Raw genomic sequence first — 27,064 nt, 5'->3', positions numbered from 1 at the left:
GTCACCTCCCGTGTCCCCCTCCTCCTGTCCCCTTGTCCCCCTCCTGTCCCTCCCGTGTCCCCACGCACCTCCTGTGTCCCCCCTGTCTCCCCTTTGTCCCCCTGTGTCCCCCCTGTGTCCTCCCATGTCCCCTCTGTCCCCCTGTCCCCTCCCGTGTCCCCTCCATGTCCTCCTGTGTCCTCCCCATCTTCCGTGTCCCTCCCGTGTCCTCACGCACCTCCCGTGTCCCCCTGTGTCCTCTCGTGTCCCCTGTGTCCCCCTGTGTCCCCCTGTGTCCCCTGCCCCTGTGCCCCCCATGTCCCTTCCAGTGTTCCCTCCCTGTGTCCCCCTGTGTCCTCCCTGTCCCCCGTGTCCCTCTCCCTTCCCCTGTGTCCCTCCTGTGTCCCCCACGCACCTCCCGTCCCCGTGTCCCCCCCTGTCCCCCCCCGTGTCCCCCTCTGTGTCCTCCCTGTCCCCTGTGTTTCCCTCGTGTCCCCCCGTGTCCCCCTGTGTCCCCCCTGTGCCCCTGTGTCCCCTGTGCCTCCATGTCCCTTCCGTGTTCTCCTCTGTGTCCCTTCTGTCCCTCCTGTGTCCCCCTCGTCTCCCTCCTGTGTCCCCTCCTGTGTCCCCTCTGTGTCCCCCCACGCACCCCCTGTGTCCCCCTCCCTGTCCCTCCCTTGTCCCCTCCTGTGTCCCCTCGTGTCCCCCTCCCCTGTCCCCTCCCTGTCCCTCCTGTGTCCCCCCTCGTGTCCTCCGTGTCCTCCCCATCCCCATGTCCCTCCTGTGTCCCCTCCGTGTCCTCCTTTGTCCCCTGCATGTTCCCTCTCGTCCCCTGTGTCCCCCTGTGTCCCCCCCTGTGTCCCTCCTGTGTCCCCCTGTGTCCCTCCTGTCCCGCTGTCCCTCGTGTCCCCCCCTGTGTCCTCCCCATCCCCTGTGTTTCCCTGTGTCCCCCTGTCCCTGTGCCTCTAAAATTCAATATTTTCCCAAGAATTCAATATATCCTCAAAATCTAATATTTTCCCAAAATCCCAATCTCCCAAAAATTCAAAATCCCCCAAAAATCCAATATTTCCCCCAAATTCAATATTTTCCCCCAAAAATTCAATATTTTCCCAAAAATCCAATATATCCTCAAAAAATTCAATATTTTCCCCCAAAATCCAATTTCCCGAAAAATCCAATATATCTCAAAAATCCAATATCCCCTCAAAAGAAATTCAATATATCCTCAAAAAAATCCAATACATCCTCAAAAAAATCCAATATCCCCCCCAAAAAATCCAATATTTTCCAAAAAAAATTCAATATTTTCCCCAAAAATTCATATTCCCCCAAAATCCAATGTTTTCCAAAAATTCATATTCCCCAAAATCCCAAATCACACCCCAAAATCCAATATGTCCTCAAAAAATTCAATATTTCCCCCAAAATTCAATCTTCCCAAAAATCCTCAAATCCTCTCCCAAAATTCAGTATTTTCCCCGAAAATCCCAAATCCCCCAAAAATTCAATATTTTCCCCAAAAATCCAATCCCCCAAAAATCCAATATTTTCCCCAAAAATCCCAATCCCCCCAAAATTCAATATTTCCCCAAAAAAATTCAATATATCCTCAAAAAAATTCAATATTTTCCCCCAAAAATCCAATATTTTCCCCAAAAAAAATTCAATATTTTCCCCCAAAAATCCAATATTTTCCCCAAAAAATGAAACCCCCTCAGACCATTCCCAGGTGTGGAATCCGGATATCTTTAATATCTTTATACAGGATTTATTAGCACAGGATTAATAAGAAAGGTTACAAAGTCACGTCCAGCTCCTCATCCTCTCCCTCTGCTCTTGCTTTTCTTCCTTCATTTTTATTTTTATTTTTATTTTTAATTTTATTTTTATTTTTATTTTTATTTTTATTTTTATTTTTATTTTTATTTTTATTTTTAATTTATGTGTGGTTTTTATTTTTATTTTTATTTTTTGTGAGTTTTTATTTGGGTTTTTTGGGTTTTTATTTGGGTTTTTTGTGGGTTTTTATTTGGGTTTTTTGTAGGTTTTTTTGAGATTTTTATGGGTTTTTATTGAAATTTTTGTGGGTTTTTTTGAGATTTTTATGGGGTTTTATTGAGATTTTTGTGGGTTTTTATTTGGGTTTTTTTGGTTTTTATTTGGGTTTTTTTGGGTTTTATTTGGGTTTTTTGTGGGTTTTTATTGAGATTTTTTTGAGTTTTTATTGAGATTTTTATGGGGTTTTATTGAGATTTTTGTGGGGTTTACTGAGATTTTTTTAGGTTTTTATTTGAGATCTTTGCAGATTTTTATTAAGATTTTTGTGGCTTTTTATTGAGAATTTTGTGGGGTTTTATTGAGATTTTTGTGGGGTTTTGTTGGTGTTTTTTGTAGGTTTTTATTGGGGTTTTTTGTAGGTTTTATTGAGATTTTTGTGGGGTTTTGTTGAGATTTTTGTGAGTTTTTATTGAGATTTTTGTGGGGTTTTGTTTTCTTTTTCTGGGGTTTTTATTGAGATTTTTGTGGGGTTTTATTGAGATTTTTATGGGTTTTTATTGGGTTTTTTGTGGGTTTTTAGGGTTTTTATTGAGATTTTTATGGGGTTTTATTAAGATTTTTATGGTGTTTAATTGAGATTTTTGTGAGTTTTTATTGTTTTTATGTGTTTTTGTTTGTTTTTTTTCTTGTCTTTTTTTTTGCAGTTTTTTCTTTGTGTGTTTTTTTTGGGGGGGGTTGTTCATTAATTAATTAATTCATTTATTTTTATTTATTTATTTATTGGGGGGTGGTGATGGGAGGGGGTTTTGGGATTTTATTTACACCACAAAGAACACGGCACAAAACACGGGCCCGGCCTCTGCCCCTCCCCCAACACCCCCCTCCCCCCAAAAACCCCCAAAACCCCCAAAACCCCCAAAAACCCCCCAAAAATAAAAGAATTTATGGCTTTCGTGTCTATTGAGAGTTCAGTGCCACGACCCCAAATCCTTCACCCCAAATCCCCCCCAAAAATTCCACGGGGAACCCCCCACCCCAAAAGGGACCTCCTGCTGATACAACCCCAAAAACATCGACCCCAAAAGGGTTTTTTGGGGGGTGCTTGGTCCCAAAAAATCAACATCCTGACCCCAAAAAGGGGTTTTTGGGGGTGCTTGGTCCCAAAAATCGACATCTGATCCCAAAAGGGTTTTTTGGGGGGTGCTTGGTCCCAAATCCTCAACATCCTGGTCCCAAATCCAAGGAATGACCCCCCAGGTGATGTCACCAACCCTAACAAGGTCTCTGCTCCTCCAGACCATCCCAAATCCAAGGAATGTCCTTCCTGACTGAGTTTTCCCACCCCAAATCCAAGGAATGACCCCCCAGGTGATGTCACCAATCCCAACAAGGTCTCTGCTCCTCCAGACCATCCCAAATCCAAGGAATGATCCCCCAGGTGAGGTTTCCAACCCCAAAATCCAAGGAATGACCCCCCAGGTGAGGTTTCCCACCCCCTCCAAGATTTCTGCTCCTTATTCTCCTTCAGATCACCCCAAATCCAAGGAATGACCCCCCAGGTGAGGTTTCCAACCCCCACCAAGATTGAGGTCTCTGATCCTTCTCCTCCTCCAGACCACCCCAAATCCAAGGAATGACCCCCCAGGTGATGTCACCAACCCCAACAAGGTCTCTGCTCCTCCAGACCACTCCACATCCAAGGAATGACCTCCCAGGTGAGGTGTCCACCCCCCTCCAAGGTCTCTCCTCCTCCAGATCATCCCAAATCCAAGGAATGACCCCCCAGGTGAGCTTTTCCACCCCAAAATCCAAGGAATGTCCTTCCTGGCCAAGGTTTCCCACCCCAAATCCAAGGAATGACCCCCCAGGTGATGTCACCAATCCCTCCAAGGTCTCTCCTCCTCCAGACCATCCCAAATCCAAGGAATGACCCCCCCAGGTGATGTCACCAACCCCAACAAGGTCTCTGCTCCTCCAGACCATCCCAAATCCAAGGAATGACCCCCCAGGTGATGTCACCAACCCCAACAAGGTCTCTGCTCCTCCAGACCATCCCAAATCCAAGGAATGACCCCCCAGGTGATGTCACCAATCCCAACAAGGTCTCTGCTCCTCCTCCAGAACATCCCAAATCCAAGGAATGACCCCCCAGGTGATGTCACCAACCCCAAAAAGGTCTCTCCTCCTCCAGACCATCCCAAATCCAAGGAATGTCCCTCCTGGCTGAGCTTTCCCACCCCAAATCCAAGGAATGACCCCCCAGATGAGGTTTCCAACCCCCTCCAAGGTCTCTGCTCCTTCTTCTCCTCCAGATCATCCCAAATCCAAGGAATGACCCCCCAGGTGAGGTTTCCAACCCCCTTTGAGGTCTCTGCTCCTTCTTCTCCTCCAGATCACCCCAAATCCAAGGAATGACCCCCCAGGTGATGTCACCAACCCCAACAAGGTCTCTGCTCCTCCAGATCATCCCAAATCCAAGGAATGTCCTTCCTGGCCAAGGTTTCCCACCCCAAATCCAAGGAATGACCTCCCCAGGTGAGGTTTCCCACCCCAAATCCAAGGAATGACCCCCCCAGGTGATGTCACCAACCCCAACAAGGTCTCTGCTCCTCCAGATCACCCCAAATCCAAGGAATGACCCCCAGGTGATGTCACCAATCCCAACAAGGTCTCTGCTCCTCCAGATCATCCCAAATCCAAGGAATGACCCCCCAGGTGATGTCACCAATCCCAACAAGGTCTCTGCTCCTCCAGACCATCCCAAATTCAAGGAATGTCCTTCCTGGTCGAGCTTTCCCACTCCAAAATCCAAGGAATGACCCCCCAGGTGATGTCACCAATCCCAACAAGGTCTCTGCTCCTCCAGATCACCCCAAATCCAAGGAATGACCCCCCAGGTGATGTCACCAACCCCAACAAGGTCTCTGCTCCTCAATCTTCTCCTCCAGACCATCCCAAATCCAAGGAATGACCCCCCAGGTGATGTCACCAATCCCAAAAAGGTCTCTCCTCCTCCAGACCATCCCAAATCCAAGGAATGACCCCAAAGAGACCCCCCCAAACCATCAGACCCCTCCCAAGAGAAAAGGGGGTCAAAGAGACCCCCCCAAACCAGCAGAGCCCCCCCCAAAAAAATGGGGATCAAAGAGACCCCCCCAAAAGAAGGGGACACACAGAGAGACCCCCCCCAAACCATCAGAGCCCCCCCAAATAAAAGGGGGGTCAAAAAGACCCCCCCAAACCATCAGACCCCCCCCAAACAAGGGGAGGTCAAAGAGACCCCCCAAACCATCAGGACCCCCCCCAAAAAAAGGGGACACACAGAGAGACCCCCCCAAACCATCAGAGCCCCCCTGAAATAAAAGGGGGGTCAAAGAGACCCCCAAACCATCAGAGCCCCCCCAAAAAAAGGGGGGTCAAAGAGACCCCCCCAAACCATCAGAGCCCCCCAAAAGAAGGGAACACACAGAGAGACCCCCCAAACCATCAGAGCCCCCCAGAATAAAAGGGGGCTCAAACAGCAGACCCCCCAAAGAAGGGGACACACAGAGAGAGCCTCCCAAACCATCAGAGCCCCCAGGAAAAGGGGTCAAAGAGACCCCCCAAACCAGCAGAGCCCCTCAAAGAAGAGGGGGTCTTTGTGACTCCCAAACCAGCAGAGCCCCCAAATAAAAGGGGGTCAAAGAGACCCCCAAACCAGCAGAGCTCCCAGATAAAAGGGGGTCTTATTGACCCCCAAACCATCAGACCCCCCAAAAAAGGGGACACACAGAGAGACCCCCAAACCATCAGACCCCCAAATAAAAGGGGGTCAAAGAGACCCCCAAACCATCAGAGCCCCTCAAAGAAGGGGGGCCTTTAGACCCCCAAACCATCAGACTCCCCAAAAAAAGGGGGTCAAAGAGACCCCCAAACCATCAGACTCCCTCAAATAAAAGGGGGTCAAAGAGACTCCCCAAACCATCAGACCTCCCAAATAAAAGGGGGTCAAAGAGACCCCCAAACCAGCAGAGCCCCCTCAAATAAAAGGGGTCAAAGAGACTCCCAAACCATCAGACCCCCAAAAAAGGGGACACAGAGAGAGACCCCCAAACCAGCAGAGCCCCCAAGACAGGGGTCTAAAGACCCCCAAACCATCAGAGACCCCCAATAAAGGGGGTCAAAGAGACCCCCAAAAAGGGACACACAGAGAGAGACCCCCAAAAACCAGCAGAGCCCCCCAAATAAAAGGGGGGTCAAAGAGACCCCCCCCCCAAATAAAAGGGGGGTCAAAGAGACCCCCCCAAACCATCAGACCCCCCAAAAGAAGGGGCTCAAAGAGACCCCCAAATAAAAGGGGGTCAAAAGACCCCAAACCATCAGACCCCCCAAAAAAAGGGGACACACAAAGAGAGACCCCCAAAATAAAAACCTCCAGAAGAGGGGACCCCACCCACCCCAAACCCCCCAAAATAATCCCAGCACTGAACGTCTCAATAGATGATCCCAATCGGGATAATTAATTAATTTACACCTTAATTAATTTACACCTTAATTAATTTACACCTTCATTAATTTACACCTTCATTAATTTACACCTTCATTAATTTACACCTTAATTAATTTACGGGTGGGGGTGGGGGTTTTTGGGGTTGGATTTGCCTCTGGATTGAACAACCCCCCAAAATTAAATAAATTAATAAATAAATTAATCACGTCCCTTTTTCCCCAAAATTTCACGGGGGGAGTTCGGTAATTCCAGAGGGTGGATTTTTCCCCCTCCCCCACTTTTTTCCCCCTCCCCACTTTTTCCCCCTCCCCACTTTTTCTCCCCTCCCCACTTTTTCCCCCTCCCCACTTTTTCCCCCTCCCCACTTTTTTCCCCTCCCCACTTTTTCCCCCTCCCCACTTTTTCCCCTCCCCACTTTTTTTCCCCCTCCCCACTTTTTGCCCCTCCCCCACTTTTTTCCCCCTCCCCACTTTTTTCCCCCTCCCCACTTTTTTTCCCCCTCCCCACTTTTTTTCCCCCTCCCCACTTTTTTCTCCCCCTCCCCACTTTTTTTCCCCCTCCCCATCTTTTTTGCCCCCCTCCCCACTTTTTGCCCCTCCCCACTTTTTGCCCCCTCCCCACTTTTTTTCCCCCTCCCCACTTTTTGCCCCCTCCCCCCACTTTTTTCCCTCCCCCACTTTTTTTTCCCCTCCCCCACTTTTTTCCCCTCCCCACTTTTTTTCCCCTCCCCACTTTTTTTTTTGGGGGTTTTTTTGTTTGGGTTTTTTGGGGTTTTTTGGGGGTTTTTTTGGGGGTTTTTGGGGTCTTTTTTTGGGGGTGGTTTTTGGGGGTGGTTTTTGTTTTTTTTTGGGGGTGTTTTTGGTTTTTAGGGGGTTTTAGGGGTTTTGGGGGTTTTGGGTTTTTTTAGGGGTTTTTTGGGGGTGTTTTGAGGGTGCTTTTGGGGGGTTTTTAGGTGGGTGTTTTTGGAGTGGTTTTTTTTTTGGGGGTTTTTGGGTGTTTTTGGGTGGTTTTTTTGGGAGGGTTTTTGGGTGTTTTGGGGGTTTTCTTAGGGGTGCTTTTTGGGAGGTGTTTTTGGGGGTGTTTTGGGGTGTTTTTAGGGGTTTTTAAGGTTTTGGGGTGTTTTGGGTGTTTTAGAAGTTTTTAGGGTGTTTTTGGGGAAGTGTTTTGGGGTTTTTAGGGAGCTTTTTGGGGTTTTTAGAGTGTTTTTGGGGTGTTTTGGGAGTGTTTTTGGAGGTGTTTTTGAGGGGTGTTTTTGGTGGTTTTTAGGGTTGTTTTTCTGGGGTGTTTTTGGAGTGGTTTTTAGGGGTTTTTTTGAGGGTGTTTTTGGGAGTGTTTTTTGGGGGTGTTTTTGGGGTGTTGTTTTTGGGGGTTTTGGGAGGTTTTTAGAGTGTTTTTGGGGGCTTTTTTTGGGGAGTTTTTAAGGGTGTTTTTGGGGGGTCTTTGGGGTGCTTTTTGGGGGTTTGGGGGGGTTTTTGGGTTTTTTTAGAGTGTTTTTGGGGGTGTTTTTTGTTTGGGTTTGAGGGTGTTTTTTGGGGGTTTTTGGGAGGTGTTTTTGAGGGGTTTTGGGGGTTTTGGTTTTTGGTTTTTTTTTTAGGGGTTTTGAGGTGTTTTTTTAGGGTGTTTTTTGGTTTTTTTTTGTTTTTTTAGGGGTTTTTAGGGGTGGTGGTTTTTTGGGGGTGTTTTTTGGGGTTTTTTGGGGGTTGTTTTTTTGGGTTTTTTTTTTGGGGGGTTTGGGGGTGTTTTTTTTGTTTGTTTTTTTTTGGGGGGTTCAAACCGAGCGATTTTTGGGGTGTGGGAGGAAAAATCATCGCCCATCTCCCCCTTCCTCCCCCTCCATCATCTCCATCATCATCATCATCATCATCACCTCCCTCCCCCTCCTGCCGCGGGGTGGAATTTTGGGGGGGTTTTTAACAATTTTAAGGGTTTTTTTTTGCCCTCAGGGCCGCCTTTTGTCCTCCTCTTTCTCTCTGCCCCCCCGGGTTCGGTGTTGTTGATTTTTGGTGGGTTTTGTGATGTTTTTGGGGGTTTTTAAATGAAATATTCCTTTTTGTCGTCGGTGCCTCCCTGGCCGCCCTCGGCGTTGATGATCGCGGTGTCGGCGTCGGGGGCGTCGTCAGAGCCCTTGGCCTCGTGGGTCAGGTACGTGCCTGGAAAAAGGGGGGAAATTTGAGGTGAAAAATTAAATAAAAAGTGGAAAAAAAATCCTGAAGGTTCCCAGGAATTAAAGGGGTTGATGTGGAGATTAAAGGGAATTTTTTTAGGGGGGTTTTTTCAGCCCCAAAAATGGGTTTATTGAGTGATGTCGTGGGTCAGGAATGAGCCTGGAGAGGGGGAAATTTGAGATTAAAAATTAAATAAAAAGAGGAAAAAAAATCCTGAAGGTTCCCAAGATTAAAGGGGTTGGGGTGGAGATTAAAGGGAATTTTTTAGGGGGTTTTTTCAGCCCCAAAAATGGGTTTATTGAGTGATGTCATGGGTCAGGAATGAGCCTGGAGAGGGGAAATTTGAGATTAAATTTAAAAAAAAGGGAAAAAACCTCCAGGAATTAGGAATTAATTCCCAGGAATTAAAGGGGTTGGGGTGGAGATTAAAGGGAATTTTTTAGGGGGTTTTTTCAGCCCCAAAAATGGGTTTATTGAGTGATGTCATGGGTCAGGAACGTGCCTGGAAAAAGGGGGGAAAATGAGAAATTAAATTAAAAAAATCCCCAGGAATTAGGAATTAATTCCCAGGAATTAAAGGGGTTGGGGTGGAGATTAAAGGGAATTTTTTAGGGGGTTTTTTCAGCCCCAAAAATGGGTTTATTGAGTGATGTCATGGGTCAGGAATGAGCCTGGAGAGGGGAAAATTGAGATTAAAAATTAAAATAAAAAGAGGAAAAAAAATCCTGAAGGTTCCCAGGAATTAAAGGGGTTGATGTGGAGATTAAAGGGAATTTTTTAGGGGTTTTTTCAGCCCCAAAAATGAGTTTACTGAGTGAAAACACTCGAAGGGTTTGAGGTCATGGGTCAGGAATGAGCCTGGAAAAGGGGGGAAATTCGAGATTAAATTAAAAAAATTAGGAATTAATTCCCAGGAATTAAAGGGGTTGATGTGGAGAATAAAGGGAATTTTTTTAGGGGTTTTTTCAGCCCCAAAAATGGGTTTATTGAGTGATGTCATGGGTCAGGAATGAGCCTGGAGAGGGAGAAATTCGAGATTAAAATTAAATAAAAAGAGGAAAAAAAATCCTGAAGGTTCCCAGGAATTAAAGGGGTTGGGGTGGAGATTAAAGGGAATTTTTTAGGGGTTTTTCAGCCCCAAAAATGGGTTTATTGAGTGATGTCATGGGTCAGGTACGTGCCTGGAAAAAGGGAAATTCGAGATTAAATTAAAAAAAAATTAGGAATTAATTCCCAGGAATTAAAGGGGTTGATGTGGAGAATAAAGGGAATTTTTTAGGGGGTTTTTTCAGCCCCAAAAATGGGTTTATTGAGTGATGTCATGGGTCAGGAACGTGCCTGGAGAAGGGGGGGAAATTCGAGATTAAATTAAAAAAAAATTAGGAATTAATTCCCAGGAATTAAAGGGGTTGGGGTGGAGATTAAAGGGAATTTTTTAGGGGGGTTTTTTCAGCCCCAAAAATGGGTTTATTGAGTGATGTCATGGGTCAGGAATGAGCCTGGAGGGGAGAAATTGGAGATTAAATTAAATAAAAAGAGGAAAAAAAATCCTGAAGGTTCCCAGGAATTAAAGGGGTTGGGGGGGAGATTAAAGGGAATTTTTTTAGGGGGGTTTTTTCAGCCCCAAAAATGGGTTTATTGAGTGATGTCATGGGTCAGGAACGAGCCTGGAGAGGGGAAATGGGAGATTAAAAATTAAATAAAAAGAGGAAAAAAAACTCCAGGAATTAGGAATTAATTCCCAGGAATTAAAGGGGTTGGGGTGGAGATTAAAGGGAATTTTTTAGGGGGTTTTTTCAGCCCCAAAAATGGGTTTATTGAGTGATGTCATGGGTCAGGAATGAGCCTGGAGAGGGGAGGAAATTTGAGGTTAAAAATAAAATAAAAAGGGGAAAAAAATCCCCAGGTTTACCGACCCTGATTTAAGTGCCATTGTTTTATCTGGTGTTGATTTCAGTGTCATTGGTTTATTGACCCTGATTTAAGTCTTGTTGGTTTAATTTGGCCTTGACTTAAGTGCTGTTGGTTTATTTGATCTTGGCTTAAGTGCCATTGGTTTATCTGGTCTTGATTTCAGTGTCACTGGTTTACTGACCCTGATTTAAGTGTCATTGGTTTGTTTGGTGTTGATTTCAGTGTCATTGGTTTATTTGGACTTGATTTAAGTGTCATTGATTTATTGACCCTGATTTCAGTGTCATTGCTTTATTGACCCTGATTTCAGTGCCATTGGTTTATCTGGTCTTGATTTCAGTGTCATTGCTTTATTTGGGCTTGATTTAAGTCTTGTTGGTTTAATTGGTCTTGACTTAAGTGTCATTGGTTTATCTGGTGTTGATTTCAGTGTCATTGGTTTATTGACCCTGATTTAAGTCTTGTTGGTTTATCTGGTCTTGGTTTAAGTGCCATTGGTTTATTGGACCCTGATTTAAGTGTCATTGGTTTATTGACCCTGATTGAAGTCTTGCTGGTTTAATTGGGCTTGATTTAAGTGGCATTGGTTTAATTGGTCTTGATTTAAGTCTTGTTGGTTTAATTGGGCTTGACTTAAGTGCTGTTGATTTATTGACCCTGATTTAAGTGTCATTGGTTTATTTTGGCTTAATTTAAGTGTCATTGGTTTATCTGGTCTTGATTTAAGTGTCGTTGGTTTATTTGGGCTTGACTTAAGTGCTGTTGGTTTATTTGGGCTTGATTTAAGTCTTGTTGGTTTAATTGGCCTTGACTTAAATCAATGCTGTTGGTTTAATTGGTCTTGACTGAAATGTCATTGGTTTAATTGGTCTTGATTTAAATGTTGTTGGTTTATTGACCCTGATTTAAGTGTCATTGCTTTATTTGGTCTTGACTTAAGTCTTGTTGGTTTATTTGGTCTTGACTTAAGTTTCATTGGTTTATTTGGGCTTGATTTAAGTCTTGCTGGTTTAATTGGTTTTGATTTAAGTGTCATTGGTTTATTGACCCTGATTTAAGTGTCATTGCTTTATTTGGTCTTGACTTAAGTGCTGTTGGTTTATTGACCCTGATTTAAGTGCTGTTGGTTTATCTGGGCTTGATTTAAATTTTCTTGGTTTATCTGGTCTTGACTTAAGTGTCATTGGTTTATTGACCCTGATTTCAGTGTCACTGTTTTATTGATCCTGATTTAAGTGTCATTGGTTTATTTGGGCTTGATTTAAGTCTTGTTGGTTTATCTGGGCTTGATTTAAATGTTCTTGGTTTATTTGGGGTTGATTTAAGTGCTTGTTGGTTTATTTGATCTTGACTTAAGTGTCGTTGGTTTAATTGGTCTTGACTTAAGTCTTGTTGGTTTATTGACCCTGATTTAAGTATCATTGGTTTATCTGGTCTTGATTTCAGTGTCATTGGTTTATCTGGTGTTGATTTAAGTCTTGTTGGTTTATCTGGTGTTGATTTCAGTGCCATTGGTTTATTTGGCCTTGATTTAAGTCTTGTTGGTTTATTTCGCCTTGACTTAAGTGCTGTTGGTTTATTTGATCTTGGCTTAAGTGCCATTGGTTTATTTGGCCTTGATTTAAGTGTCATTGGTTTGTTTGGTGTTGATTTAAGTGTCATTGGTTTATTGACCCTGATTTAAATTGTAATTGGTTTATCTGGTGTTGATTTCAGTGTCATTGGTTTACTGACCCTGATTTCAGTGTCATTGGTTTATTGACCCTGATTTAAGTGCCATTGGTTTATTGACCCTGATTTCAGTGCCATTGGTTTATCTGGTATTGATTTAAGTCTTGTTGGTTTATCTGGTGTTGATTTCAGTGTCATTGGTTTATTTGACCCTGATTTCAGTGCCATTGGTTTATCTGGTGTTGATTTCAGTGCCATTGGTTTATCTGGTGTTGATTTAACTGTCACTGGTTTACTGACCCTGATTTAAGTGTCATTGGTTTATCTGGTGTTGATTTAACTGTCATTGGTTTATTGACCCTGATTTCAGTGTCATTGGTTTATCTGGTGTTGATTTCAGTGTCATTGGTTTATTGACCCTGATTTAAGTGCCATTGGTTTATTTACCCTGATTTAAATTGTAATTGGTTTATCTGGTCTTGATTTAAGTGCCATTGGTTTATTGACCCTGATTTAAGTGCCATTGGTTTATTTACCCTGATTTAAATTGTAATTGGTTTATCTGGTCTTGATTTAAGTGTCATTGGTTTATTGACCCTGATTTCAGTGCCATTGGTTTATCTGGTGTTGATTTAAGTATCACTGGTTTATTTGGGCTTGATTTAAGTCTTGTTGGTTTATCTGGTCTTGGTTTAAGTGTCACTGGTTTACTGACCCTGATTTAAGTGTCATTGGTTTATCTGGTGTTGATTTCAGTGTCACTGGTTTACTGACCCTGATTTAAGTGCCATTGGTTTATCTGGTCTTGATTTAAGTCTTGTTGGTTTATTTGATCTTGATTAAAGTGTCATTGGTTTATCTGGTCTTCATTTCAGTGCCATTGGTTTATCTGGTGTTAATTTAAGTATCACTGGTTTACTGAACCTGATTTTAATTGTCATTGGTTTATCTGGTCTTGATTTAAGTGTCATTGGTTTATTGACCCTGATTTAAGTGTCATTGGTTTCTCTGGTCTTGATTTAAGTGTCATTGGTTTATTTGGGTTTGATTTCAGTGTCACTGGTTTACTGACCCTGATTTCAGTGCCATTGGTTTATCTGGTGTTGATTTAAGTGTCATTGGTTTATTTGGGCTTGATTTAAATGTTTTTGGTTTATCTGGTCTTGATTCAAGTGCCATTGGTTTACTGGCCCTTATTTCAGTGTCATTGGTTTATCTGGTGTTGATTTCAGTATCACTGGTTTACTGACCCTGATTTAAGTGTCATTGGTTTATCTGGTCTTGATTTAAGTGTCATTGGTTTATTGACCCTGATTTAAGTCTTGTTGGTTTATTTGATCTTGATTTCAGTGTCATTGGTTTATTGACCCTGATTTCAGTGCCATTGGTTTATCTGGTGTTGATTTAAGTGTCATTGCTTTATCTGGTGTTGATTTAAGTGTCATTGGTTTACTGACCCTGATTTAAGTGCCATTGGTTTATCTGCTGTTGATTTCAGTGTCATTGGTTTGTTTGGTGTTGATTTCAGTATCACTGGTTTACTGACCCTGATTAAAGTGCCATTGGTTTATCTGGGCTTGATTTAAGTCTTGTTGGTTTATTTGATCTTGATTTAAGTGCCATTGGTTTATTTGGGCTTGATTTAAGTGTCACTGGTTTATTGACCCTGATTTCAGTGTCATTGGTTTATTTGGGCTTGATTTAAGCCTTGTTGCTTTATTCGGCCTCGATTTAAGTCGGGGCCACCTCAACCCCCAACCCCCTGACCCTTCACCCACCACCCCAAACAAACCCCTCAGGGACCCCCAACCCCCCCTGCAGCCCCCCCTGGTACCTTTGTGCCTGATCAGGTAGTGGCCCAGCACGATGAGGAGGCTGAGCAGGAGGAAGACGATGACGGCCACGACGCCGCCGATGAGGGCGTGGTAGGTGCCCGAGCCCGAGGGCACCGGGCTGGCATCTGCAGGGGGACACACAGGGGGACAGAGAAGGTTCAGAAATCCTGGAGGGGGGGGTGGCACCACCAGGGTGGCTCCACCACGGCCACGCTCGGTGTTGGCGGTTCGAAGAGGGGGAAATTTGGGGGTTTGGGTTCAAAATGAGGGGACTGGGGTCAAAATGGGGGTTTGGGTTCAAAATGGGGGTTGGGGTCAAATGGGGGTTGACCCCAAAATGGAGAGGTTTGGCCCAAAATGGGGGTTTGGGTTCAAAGTGAGGGGGTTTGGTTCAAAATGGGGTTTGGGCTCAAAAATGAGGGGGTTTGGGTTCAAAATGGAGGGTTTGGGTTCAAAATGGGGGTTTGGGTTCAAAATGGGGGTTTGGGGTCAAAATGGGGGTTTGGGTTCAGAATGGGGGGTTTGGGGTCAGAATAGGGGGTTTGACCCCAAAATGGGGGTTGGGGTCAAAAGGGGGTTTGGGTTCAAAATGGGGGCTTTGGGTCAAATTGGGGGTTTGGGTTCAGAATGGGGGATTGGGGTCAAAATGAGGGGGTTTGGGTTCAAAATGGGGGTGGGTTCAAAATGAGAGGGTTTGAGTTCAAAATGGGGGGTTTGGGGTCAAAATGGGGGGTTTGGGTTCAAAATAGGGGGTTTGGGGTTCAAAATGGGGGTTTGGGCTCAAAAAGGGGGATTGGGGTCAAAATGGGGGATTGGGGTCAAAATGAGGGGGTTTGGGGTCAAAATGGGGGGTTGGAGTCAAAATGGGGGTTTGGGTTCAAAATGGGGTTTGGGGTCAAAATGAGGGGGTTTGGGTTCAGAATGGGGGTTTGGGTTCAGAATGGGGGTTGGGTTCAAAATGAGGGGTTTGGGTTCAAAATGGGGGTTTGGGTTCAAAATGGGGGTTTGGGGTTCAAAAATGGGGGTTTGGGTCAAAATGAGGGGGTTTGGGTCTCAAAAGGGGGATTGGGGTCAAAATGGGGGTTGGGGTCAAAAGGGGGTTTGGGTTCAAAAGAGGGGTTTGGGTTCAAAAGGGGGTTTGGGTTCAATTAGGGGTTGACCCCAAAATGGAGGGGTTGGGTTCAAAATGGGGGGGTTTAAGTTCAAAATGGGGGTTTGGGTTCAAAATGGGGGGGGTTGGGCTCAGAATGGGGGGGGTTGGGCACGTGGTGGGGGCCCAAGAGGCTGGAACAAGGAGTGGTGGCACCTCGAGGGGTGGTGGTGGCACTCCAAGGGGGGGTGGTGGCACATCGAGGGTGGTGGCACCTCAAGGGGGTGGTGGCACCTCAAGGGGGGGTGGTTGTACCTGGCCACGACGCTGCCCATGGCGCTGGTGGCCGTGCAGACGTGGGGGACACACACAGGGACACAGGGACAGGGTGACACACAGGGTGACAGGGTGACAGGGTGACAGGGTGACACACACAGGGTGACAAACAGTGCCAATCACTCACCACTGACATCGAGGTTGTACTTGGCCACGACGCTGCCCATGGCGCTGGTGGCCGTGCAGACGTGGGGGACACACACAATGACACACACAGGGACACACACAGGGACACACACAGGGACACAGGGACAGGGTGACAGGGTGACACACAGGGTGACAGGGTGACAATCACTCACCACTGACATCCAGGTTGTACTTGGCCACGACGCTGCCCATGGCGCTGGTGGCCGTGCAGACGTGGGGGACACACACAGGGACACACACAATGACACACACAGGGACACACACAGGGACACACAGGGTGACAGGGTGACAATGACAATCACTCACCACTGACATCCAGGTTGTACTTGGCCACGACGCTGCCCATGGCGCTGGTGGCCGTGCAGACGTAGGGGACACACACAGGGACACACACAGGGACACAGGGACATGGTGACACTCACAATGACACACACAGGGACACACACAGTGACACAGTGCCAATCACTCACCACTGACATCGAGGTTGTACTTGGCCACGACGCTGCCCATGGCGCTGGTGGCCGTGCAGACGTGGGGGACACACACAGGGACAGGGTGACAGGGTGACAGGGTGACAGGGTGACACACAGGGTGACAATGACAATCACTCACCACTGACATCGAGGTTGTACTTGGCCACGACGCTGCCCATGGCGCTGGTGGCCGTGCAGACGTAGGGGACACACACAGGGACACAGGGACAGGGTGACACACACAGTGACACACACAGGGACACAGTGACAATCACTCACCACTGACATCCAGGTTGTACTTGGCCACGACGCTGCCCATGGCGCTGGTGGCCGTGCAGACGTGGGGGACACACACAGGGACACACACAGGGACAGGGTGACAGGGTGACACACACAGGGACACACACAGGGACACACACAATGACACACACAGTGACACACACAGGGACACACAGGGTGACAATGACAATCACTCACCACTGACATCCAGGTTGTACTTGGCCACGACGCTGCCCATGGCGCTGGTGGCCGTGCAGACGTAGGGGACACACACAGGGACACAGGGACAGGATGACACACACAGGGACACACACAGGGACAGGGTGACACACAGGGTGACACACAGGGTGACACTCACCACTGACATCGAGGTTGTACTTGGCCACGACGCTGCCCATGGCGCTGGTGGCCGTGCAGACGTGGGGGACACACACAGGGACACACACAATGACACACACAGGGACACACACAGGGACACACACAGGGACACAGGGACAGGGTGACACACACAGTGACACACAGGGTGACAGGGTGACACACAGGGTGACACACAGGGTGACACACAGGTTGCCAATCACTCACCACTGACATCCAGGTTGTACTTGGCCACGACGCTGCCCATGGCGCTGGTGGCCGTGCAGACGTAGGTGCCGCTGTCGCTCTTGTTGAGGAAGGGGAAGATGAGGACGCTGTCCGAGCTCAGCTGCAGGGGAGCCTCCAGGCCCTCCTTCTCCCACAGGAACTCCTGGGGGCTGCAATGGGAATGTTGGGAATGTTGGGATCAGTGGGAATGATGGGAATGATGGGAATGATGGGAATGGAGGGAAGATGAGGGAAGATGAGGACGCTGTCCGAGCTCAGCTGCAGGGGAGCCTCCAGGCCCTCCTTCTCCCACAGGAACTCCTGGGGGCTGCAATGGGAATGTTGGGAATTATGGGAATGTTGGGAATGTTGGGATCATCAATGGGAATGATGGGAATGATGGGAATGGAGGGAAGATGAGGGAAGATGAGGACGCTGTCCGAGCTCAGCTGCAGGGGAGCCTCCAGGCCCTCCTTCTCCCACAGGAACTCCTGGGGGCTGCAATGGGAATGTTGGGAATGTTGGGATCATCAATGGGAATGTTGGGAATGTTGGGATCAATGGGAATGATGGGAATGGAGGGAAGATGAGGGAAGATGAGGACGCTGTCCGAGCTCAGCTGCAGGGGAGCCTCCAGGCCCTCCTTCTCCCACAGGAACTCCTGGGGCTGCAATGGGAATGTTGGAATGTTGATCACAAGGAATGTTGGGATCATCAATGGGAATGATGGGAATGATGGGAATAATGGGAATGTTGGGATCATCAATGGGAATGATGGGAATGATGGGAATGATGGGAATGATGGGAATGGAGGGAAGATGAGGGAAGATGAGGACGCTGTCCGAGCTCAGCTGCAGGGGAGCCTCCAGGCCCTCCTTCTCCCACAGGAACTCCTGGGGGCTGCAATGGGAATGTTGGGAATGTTGGGATCATCAATGGGAATGTTGGGATCATCAATGGGAATGATGGGAATGATGGGAATAATGGGAATGTTGGGATCATCAATGGGAATGATGGGAATGATGGGAATGATGGGAATGATGGGAATGGAGGGAAGATGAGGGAAGATGAGGACGCTGTCCGAGCTCAGCTGCAGGGGAGCCTCCAGGCCCTCCTTCTCCCACAGGAACTCCTGGGGGCTGCAATGGGAATGTTGGGAATGTATGGGAATGTTGGGAATGTTGGGATCATCAATGGGAATGATGGGAATGATGGGAATGATGGGAATGGAGGGAAGATGAGGGAAGATGAGGACGCTGTCCGAGCTCAGCTGCAGGGGAGCCTCCAGGCCCTCCTTCTCCCACAGGAACTCCTGGGGGCTGCAATGGGAATAATGGGAATGTTGGGATCAATGGGAATGATGGGAATGTTGGGAATGTTGGGATCAGTGGGAATGATGGGAATGTTGGGAATGATGGGATCAATGGGAATGATGGGAATGTTGGGAATGTTGGGATCAGTGGGAATGATGGGAACGATGGGAATGATGGGAATGATGGGAATAATGGGAATGGGGGAGGGAAAGGGTGTCCCCTCCTGCTCCCATGGGAATTCCTGGGGGCTGGAATGGGAATAATGGGAATTATGGGATCATGGGAATGATGGGAATGATGGGAGTGATGGGAATAATGGAAATGATGGGAATAATGGGAATGGGGCAGGGAAAGGGTGTCCCCTCCTGCTCCCATGGGAATTCCTGGGGCTGGAATGGGAATGTTGGAATGATGGGATCAATGGGAATGATGGGAATAATGGGAATAATGGGAATAATGGGAATGATGGGAATGATGGGAATGGGGGGAAAGGGTATCCCCTCCTGCTCCCACAGGAACTCCTGGGGGATGGAATGGGAATGATGGGAATGGGAGGGAGGAAAGGCTGCCCTCTCCTTCTCCCACAGGAATGGGATGGGATGGGATGGGATGGGATGGGATGGGATGGGATGGGATGGGATGGGATGGGATGGGATGGGATGGGATGAGATGGGATGGATGGATGGGATGGATGATGGGATGGATGGATGGGATGGGATGGGATGGGATGGGATGGGATTGATGGGATGGGATGGATGGGATGGGATGGGATGGGATGGGATGGGATGGGATGGGATGGGATGGGATGGGATGGATGGGATGGGATGGGATTGATGGGATGGGATGGGATGGGATGGGATTGATGGGATGGGAATAGGAATGGGATAGGAATGGGAATGGGGAGGAAAGGGTGTCCCCTCCTGCTCCCATGGGAATTTCTGAGGGCTGGAACGGGATGGGAGCGGGAATAGGGGTGGGAAAGTTTAGGGATGATCCAGGAGGGATCTGCTGGATCAGGGACGATCCAGGAGGGATCTGGTGGATCGGGGATGATCCAGGAGGGATCTGCTGGATCAGGGGAGGAGTTTGGGGTGGATTTGGGGCAGGAGGAGGATTTTGGGGAGGGTTTGGGGTGGATTTGGGGCAGGGTAGGAGGACGGGGAGGGGTTTTGGGTGGATTTAGGGCGGGACAGGAGGATTTTTGGTGGGTTTGGGGTGGATTTAGGGCAGGAGGAGGATTTTGAGGAGGGGTTTTGGGTGGATTTAGGGCGGGCCAGGAGGATGGGGAGGGGTTTGGTGGATTTGGGGCGGGACAGGAGGATTTTGGGGAGGGTTTTGGGTGGATTTAGGGCAGGAGGAGGATTTTGGGGTGGGTTTGGGGTGGATTTAGGGCAGGAGGAGGATTTTGGGGAGGGTTTTGGGTGGATTTAGGGCAGGAGGAGGATTTTGGGGAGGGTTTTGGGTGGATTTAGGGCAGGAGGAGGATTTTGGGGAGGGTTTTGGTTTGGTGGATTTGGGGGGAGAGTGGGATTTGGGGAGGGCTTTGGATTTGGGGCAGGAGGAGGATTTTGGGGAAGGTTTTGGTGGATTTAGGGCAGGGCAGGAGGATGGGGAGGGGTTTTGGGTGGATTTGGGGCGGGACAGGAGGATTTTTGGTGGGTTTGGGGTGGATTTAGGGCAGGAGGAGGATTTTGAGGAGGGTTTTTGGGTGGATTTGGGGCAGGAGGAGGATTTTGGGGAGGGTTTTTGGGTGGATTTAGGGCAGGAAGAGGATTTTGGGGAGGGTTTTTGGGTGGATTTGGGGTGGGATAGAGCGGGAAGAGGAGGATGGGGAGGGGTTTGGGGTGGATTTAGGGCAGGAGGAGGATTTTGGGGAGGGTTTTGGGTGGATTTAGGGCAGGAGGAGGATTTTGGGGAGGGTTTTGGGTGGATTTGGGGCAGGAGGAGGATTTTGGGGAGGGATTTTGGGTGGATTTAGGGCAGGAGGAGGATTTTGGGGAGGGTTTTGGGTGGATTTAGGGCAGGAGGAGGATTTTGGGAAGGGTTTTTGGGTGGATTTGGGGCAGGAGGAGGATTTTGGGAAGGGTTTTTGGGTGGATTTGGGGCAGGAGGAGGATTTTGGGGTGGGTTTGGGGTGGGATAGAGCGGGAAGAGGAGGATGGGGAGGGGTTTTGGGCGGATTTGGGGCAGGAGGAGGATTTTGGGGAGGGTTTTGGGGTGGATTTAGGGCAGGGCAGGAGGATGGGGAGGGGTTTTGGGTGGATTTAGGGCAGGAGGAGGATGGGGAGGGGTTTGGGGTGGATTTAGGGCAGGAGGAGGATTTTGGGAGGGTTTTGGGTGGATTTAGGGCAGGAGGAGGATTTTGGGGAGGGTTTTTGGGTGGATTTAGGGCAGGAGGAGGATTTTGGGGAGGGTTTTGGGTGGATTTAGGGCAGGAGGATGATTTTGGGGAGGGTTTTTGGGTGGATTTGGGGCAGGAGGAGGATTTTGAGGAGGGTTTTGGGTGGATTTAGGGCGGGACAGGAGGATTTTGGGGAGGGTTTGGGTGGATTTAGGGCAGGAGGAGGATTTTGGGAGGGTTTTGGGTGGATTTAGGGCAGGAGGATGATTTTGGGAGGGTTTTGGGTGGATTTGGGGCAGGAGGATGATTTTGGGAGGGTTTGGGTGGATTTGGGGTGGATAGGCGGGAAGAGGAGGATGGGGAGGGTTTGGGGTGGATTTAGGGCAGGAGGAGGATTTTGGGGAGGGTTTTGGGTGGATTTGGGGCAGGAGGATGATTTTGGGGAGGGGTTTTGGGGTGGATTTGGGGTGGGATAGAGCGGGAAGAGGAGGATGGGGAGGGGTTTTGGGTGGATTTAGGGCGGGGCAGGAGTTTGGGGAGGGGTTTTTGGGGAGGAGGGGCCTTACATGGGGTTGCCCTGCCCATCGCACTGCAGCTGCAGCTTCTCCCCCTCGCGCGGGTACTGCGGGTGGGGCTCGATCCGCGCCGTGGGTTTGTCTGCAGGGGGGGGACACGGAGGGGTGAGGGACCCCAAAAAATGACCCTGGAACCCCAAAAAGTGGCCCTGGAACCCCAAAACTGAGACTGGAACCCCAAAAAACGGCCCTGGAACCCCAAAACTGAGCCTGGAACCCCAAAAAATGGCCCTGGAACCACAAAAAGTGGCCCTGGAGCCCCAAAAAGTGTGCCTGGAACACCAAAACTGAGCCTGGAACCTCGAAAAGTGGCCCTGGAACCCCGAAAAGTGTCACTGGAGCCCCCAAAACTGAGCCTGGAACCCCAAAAAGTGGCCCTGGAACCCCCAAAAGTGGCCCTGGAACCACAAAACTGAGCCTGGAACCCCAAAAACTGACACTGGAACCCCAAAAACTGAGCCTGGAACCCCAAAAAGTGGCCCTGGAACCCCCAAAAGTGGCCCTGGAACCACAAAACTGAGCCTGGAACCCCAAAAACTAAGCCTGGAACCCCCAAAAATGGCCCTGGAACCACAAAAAGTGGCCCTGGCACCCCAAAAAGTGGCCCTGGAACACCAAAAACTGAGCCTGGAATGCCAAAACCTGCCCCTTAAACCCCAAAAACTGAGCCTGGAAAGCCAAAAACTGACACTGGAACACCAAAAAGTGGCCCTGACACCCAAAAAAGTGGCCCTGGAACCCCAAAACTGAGCCTGGAACCACAAAAAGTGTCACTGGAACCCCAAAAATTGGCCTTGGAACCCCAAAAATTGAGCCTGGAACCCCAAAAATGACCCTGGTACCCCCAAAACTGAGGCCGGTACCCCAAAAACTAACCCTGGAATGCCAGAAAATGTCACTGGAACATCAAAAACTGCCCCTGGTAGCCAAAAAAACTGAGCCTGGCACCCCCAAAATTGCCCCTGGCACCCCAGACCCCACCCTGACCCCTGGCACCCCAAAATTGCCTCTAGCACCCCAAAATTACACCTGGCACACCCCCAAACCGACCCCTGACCTCCTGGCACCCCAAAATTGCCCCTGGCACCCCCAAACCTACCCCTGGCACCCCCAACCCCACCCCTGACCCCTGGCACCCCCAAAATTACCCTGGCACCCCAAAATCGCCCTCTAGCACCCGAAACCTGCCCCTGACCCCCCAAACCTACCCCTGGTACCCCAAACTTGCCCCTGCCCCCTGGCACGTCCAGTGGAGCTGCAGCCTCTCGCTGGTGGCCCTGTGGGAGCCGTGCAGGGCCTCGTGGTCCACGGAGCAGCTGACCTGGGCCCCTGGCACCCCTAAACCCACCCCTGACCCCTGGCACCCCCTAAACCCACCCTGACCCCTGGCACCCCCAAAACTACACCTGGTAGCCCCAAAATTGCACCTGGTGCCCCAAAATTACTCCTGGCACCCCCAACCCCACCCCTGACCCCTGGCACACCCAAAACTCACCCCTGGTGCCCCTAAACCTGCCCCTTAAACCCCTCAAAACTACCCTGGCACCTCAACCCCACCCCTGACCCCTGGCACCCTCAAAATTACCCTGGCACCCCAAAATTACACCTGGTACCCCCAAACCTGCCCTGGCACCCCAAAATTACCCCTGACACCACAAAATTACACCTGGCACCCCAAAATTACCCTGGCACACCCCCAACCCCACCCTGACCCCTGGCACCCCCAAAATTCCCTGGCACCCCCAAACTTGCTCTTGGTGCCCCAAAACTTACCCCTTGGCACCCCAAAATTGCCCCCTGGCACTCCTAAATTTACCCCCTGGCACCCCCAAATTTACCCCTGGCACCTCCAAAATTGCCCCTGGTACCCCCAAATTTACCCCTGGCACCCCCAAATTTACCCCTGGCACCCCTAAATTGTCCCCTGGCATGCCCAAACCTGCCCTGGCCCCACCAAACCCACCCCTGACCCCTGGTACCCCAAAATTGCCCCTGGTACCCCCCTAACCCCACCCCCGCCCCCTGCCACCCCCAGAATTACCCCTGGCACCCCCAAAATTACACCTGGCACCTCCAAAATTACACCTGGAAACCCCAAAATTACCCCTGACACCCCAAAATTACCCCTGGCACCCCAAAATTACCCCTGACACCCCCAAAATTACCCTGGCACCCCCAAAATTACACCTGGCACCCCCAAACTTACCCCTGGCCCCTCCAAAATTGCCCCTGCCCCCTGGCACCCCAAAATTACCCTCCCACCCCCAAACTTACCCCTGACACCCCAAACCTGCCCCTTAAAGCCCCCAAAACTACCCCTGGCACCCCAAAATCGCCTCTAGCACCCCCAAACTTGCCCCTGGCACCCCAACCTGCCCCTTAAACCCCCAAAATTACCCCTGGCACCCCCAAAATTGCCTCTAGCACCCCTCAAACTTACCCCTGGCACCCCCAAACTTACCCCTGGCACTCCCAAAATTGCCCCTGGCACCCCAAAATTGCCCCTGGCACTCCCAAACTTGCCCCTGGCACTCCCAAAATTGCCCCTGGCACCCCAAAATTGCCCCTGGCACCCCCCAACCCCACCCCTGAGCCCCTGGCACACCCAAAATTGCCCCTGGTGCCCCCAAACCTGCCCCTTAAACCCCCCAAATTACCCTGGCACCCCCAAAATTACCCCTGGCACACCCCCAACCCCACCCCTGACCCCTGGCACCCCCAAACCTGCCCCTGGCACCCCAAAATTGACTCTAGTGCCCCCAACCCCACCCCTGACCCCCTGGTACCCCCAAAATTGCCCCTGATGCCCCCAAAACTACCCCCTGACACCCCAAAATCGCCTCTAGCACCCTGAAACTTGCCTCTACCACCCCCAAACTTGCCCCTGGCACCCCTAACCCCACCCTGCCCCCCTGGCACGTCCAGTGGAGCTGCAGCCTCTCGCTGGGGCCCTCTGGGAGCCGTGCAGGGCCTCGTGGTCCACGGAGCAGCTGACCTGGGCCCCCTGGCACCCCCTAAACCCACCCCTGACCCCTGGCACCCCCTAAACCCACCCCCTGACCCCCTGGCACCCCAAAATTACCCTGGCACCCCCTAAACCCACCCCTGACCCCTGGCACCCCCAAAGTACCCCTGGCACCCCCAAAATTACACCTGGCCCCACCAAACTTACCCCTGGCACTCCCAAAATTACACCTCGCACCCCCAAAATTACACCTGGCACCCCAAACTTGCCCCTTAAACCCCCAAAACTACCCCCTGGCACCCCCAAAATTACCCCTGGCCCCACCAACCCCACTCCTGACCCCCAAAATTGCCCCTGGCACCCCCAAAATTGCCTCTAGCACCCCCAAAATTGCACCTGGCACCCCCAAACTTGCCCCTGGCACCCCCAAACTTGCCCCTGCCCCCCTGGCACGTACAGTGGACCTGCAGCCTCTCGCTGGGGGCCCTGTGGGAGCCGTGCAGGGCCTCGTGGTCCACGGAGCAGCTGACCTGGGCCCCCTGGCACCCCCCTAAACCCAGCCCTGACCCCCTGGCACCCCCAAAACTTATCCCTGGTACACCCAAAATTACCCCTGGTACACCCAAAATTACACCTGGTGCCCCAAAATTACACCTGGCACCCCCAAAATTACACCTGGCACACCCAAACTTGCCCCTGGTGCCCCCAAACCTGTCCCTTAAACCCCCCAAAACTATCCCTGGCACCCCCAAACCTGCCCCTGGCACCCCCAAAATTGCCCCTGGCACCCCCAAACTTGCCCCTGGCACCCCCAAAATGGTCCCTGGCACCCCCAAAGTTGCTCCTGACACCCCCAAACCTACCCCTGGTACCCAAAAACTTACCCTTGGCACCCCCAACCTGCCCCTTAAACCCCCCAAACTTGCCCCTGACACCCCAAAATCGCCTCTAGCACCCTGAAACTTGCCCCTACCACCCCCAAACTTGCCCCTGGCACCCTGGCACGTACAGTGGACCTGCAGCCTCTCGCTGGTGGCCCTGTGGGAGCCGTGCAGGGCCTCGTGGTCCACGGAGCAGCTGACCTGGGCCCCGTCCTCGTCCTTGGTCACCCGGAACTCCACCCGGCTGCTCACCGTGAACGTCTTCCCGTTGGGGTCCTCCTGCACCTCCACACTCGAGGCTGGGGGGCACAGGGGGGGTAGCAGAGATCACCAGGGGGTTACAGGGGAGGGGGTGGCACCCTGGGGGCAACAAAGATTGGGGGGGTGGTTGGGGGAGGGATTGGATGGGATTGGTCAAGGGTAGGGCGGGAGCGGTTTGGGAGTTGTGGTGGGGGGTTCTTGGGGGTTGTTTGGTGTCACAGGGTACATCCAGCACAGCCCAGCCCAGCCATCTCATTCCATCCATCCCATTCATCCCTACCTATCCTATCTGTGCCACCCAGCCCAGCCCAGCCCAGCCCATCCCATCCCAGCCCAGCCCAGCCCAGCCCAGCCCATCCCATCCCATCTCATCCATCTCATTCCATCCTACCCATCCCATCCCAGCCCAGCCCATCCCATCCCATCCATCCCATCCCATCCCATCCTGTCTCATCCCATCCAGCCCATCCAGCCCATCTGTGCCATCCAGCCCATCCAGCCCATCCAGTCCATCCCATCCCATCCATCCCATCCATCCCATCCATCTCATTCCATCCCACCCAGCCCATCCAGCCTCATCCCATCCCAGCCCAGCCCAGCCCATCCATCCAATCCCATCATCTCATTCCATCCATACCCATCCCACCCCATCCCATCCCATCCAATCCCATCCCATCCCATCCCATCCCATCCCATCCATCCTATCTGTGCCATCCATCCCATCCATCCCATCCATCCCTATCCCATCCCATCTGTGCCATCCATCCCATCTATCCCAGCCCAGCCCATCCCATCCCATCCCATCCCATCCCATCCCATCCCATCCCATCCCATCCCAGCCCAGCCCATCCCATCCCATCCCATCCCATCCATCTCATTCCATCCTACCCATCCCATCCCATCCCATCCCATCCCATCCCATCCCATCCCATCCCATCCCATCCCATCCCATCCTATCTGTGCCACTCCAGCCCATCCATCCCATCCCATCCATCCCATCCAGTCCATCCCAGTCCATCCCATCCCATCCCATCCATCCCATCCCATCCCATCCCACCCCATCCCATCTGTCCTACCCCATCCCATCCCATCCCATCCCATCCCATCCCATCCCATCCCATCCCATCCATCCCAGTCCATCCATCTCTCCCATCCCATCCCATCCCATCCATCCCATCCCATCTGTCCATCCACCCCATCCCATCTGTCCTATCCCATCCCATCCCATCCCATCCCATCCCATCCCATCCCATCCCATCCCATCCATCCCACCCATCCCATCTATCCCATCCCATCCCATCCCATCCCATCCATCCCATCCCATCCCATCCCATCCCATCCCATCCCATCCCATCCCATCCCATCCCATCCCATCCCATCCCATCCCATCCCATCCCATCCATCTCATTCCATCCTACCCATCCCATCCATCCCATCCCATCCCATCCCATCCCATCCCATCCCATCCAGCCCAGCCCATCCCATCCATCCTATCTGTGCCACCCTGGTGGCTCCCACCCTTCCATCCTGTCCCCTTTTCCCCCCCTGGGATGTTTTTGGGTGTCACCTTTGAGCTCCCTGTCGCCCAGGTGCCACCTCATCCATTGACAGATATCCTGGAATCATCCCCGGACTTTTCCCCCCCTTTCCATCCTGTCCCCTCCCCCTGGGGGGTGTTTTGTGGTGTTTTGGGGTGTTTTGGGGTGTTTTTAGGGGTGTTTTGGGGTGTTTTGGGGTGTTTTGGGGTGTTTTGGGGTGTTTTGGGGT

The 27,064-nt window shown here is 50.5% G+C and overlaps 1 protein-coding gene and 2 long non-coding RNA genes across 41 annotated transcripts; 1 reads left to right on the top strand and 2 right to left on the bottom strand.

Annotated features, from left to right (window-relative positions):
* The first annotated feature begins 3,160 nt into the window (after positions 1–3,160).
* On the top strand, positions 3,161–5,051 carry LOC126650251 (uncharacterized). Of its 36 annotated transcripts, none has more exons than XR_007631369.1 (9): positions 3,161–3,237; positions 3,419–3,459; positions 3,626–3,648; positions 3,720–3,766; positions 3,920–4,082; positions 4,156–4,248; positions 4,521–4,556; positions 4,626–4,718; positions 4,831–4,900. It is a non-coding gene; the product is annotated as an uncharacterized LOC126650251 (long non-coding RNA). The 36 variants fall into 36 exon arrangements; XR_007631364.1 differs by lacking the exon at positions 3,161–3,237 and adding an exon at positions 3,258–3,348; XR_007631368.1 differs by lacking the exons at positions 3,161–3,237; positions 3,419–3,459 and adding an exon at positions 3,258–3,348.
* LOC126650250 (uncharacterized) lies at positions 3,593–4,889 on the bottom strand. Of its 4 annotated transcripts, XR_007631354.1 has the most exons (4): positions 4,801–4,889; positions 4,689–4,758; positions 3,781–4,507; positions 3,593–3,668 (listed from the first exon to the last, which is right to left on the bottom strand). It is a non-coding gene; the product is annotated as an uncharacterized LOC126650250 (long non-coding RNA). The 4 variants fall into 4 exon arrangements; XR_007631352.1 differs by having other exon boundaries at positions 3,594–3,668; positions 3,781–4,466; positions 4,689–4,831; XR_007631353.1 differs by lacking the exon at positions 4,689–4,758 and having other exon boundaries at positions 3,598–3,668.
* A 3,430-nt stretch (positions 5,052–8,481) lies between the features above and the next one.
* CADM3 (cell adhesion molecule 3) lies at positions 8,482–26,911 on the bottom strand. Its single transcript, XM_050334809.1, has 6 exons — positions 26,865–26,911; positions 25,165–25,335; positions 21,182–21,272; positions 16,962–17,131; positions 14,054–14,179; positions 8,482–8,619 (listed from the first exon to the last, which is right to left on the bottom strand). The coding sequence occupies exons 1-6, from the start codon at positions 26,896–26,898 to the stop codon at positions 8,501–8,503; spliced, it is 711 nt and encodes a 236-aa protein (XP_050190766.1). The 5' UTR covers positions 26,899–26,911; the 3' UTR covers positions 8,482–8,500.
* Positions 26,912–27,064: the final 153 nt, after the last annotated feature.

This window comes from Myiozetetes cayanensis, unplaced genomic scaffold (genome assembly GCF_022539395.1).
Source record: "Myiozetetes cayanensis isolate MyiCay16 unplaced genomic scaffold, myiCay2020 scf597, whole genome shotgun sequence".
Taxonomy (NCBI): Eukaryota; Metazoa; Chordata; class Aves; order Passeriformes; family Tyrannidae; genus Myiozetetes; species Myiozetetes cayanensis.
Note: the sequence above shows the minus strand (reverse complement) of the source record. Positions and strands in the feature narration are given on the sequence as shown.

What these genes read in the sequence shown, in the direction of transcription:
- CADM3 (XM_050334809.1), bottom strand. Translation starts at nt 26,898, where the DNA reads ATGAGGTGGCACCTGGGCGACAGGGAGCTCAAAG. An exon ending in CGAGAGGCTGCAGGTCCACT is followed by an intron (nt 21,273 to 25,164) that starts GTACGTGCCAGG and finishes CCCCCCCTGCAG; the next exon opens with ACAAACCCACGGCGCGGATC. An exon ending in CTACCTGATCAGGCACAAAG is followed by an intron (nt 8,620 to 14,053) that starts GTACCAGGGGGG and finishes CCCTTTTTCCAG; the next exon opens with GCACGTACCTGACCCACGAG.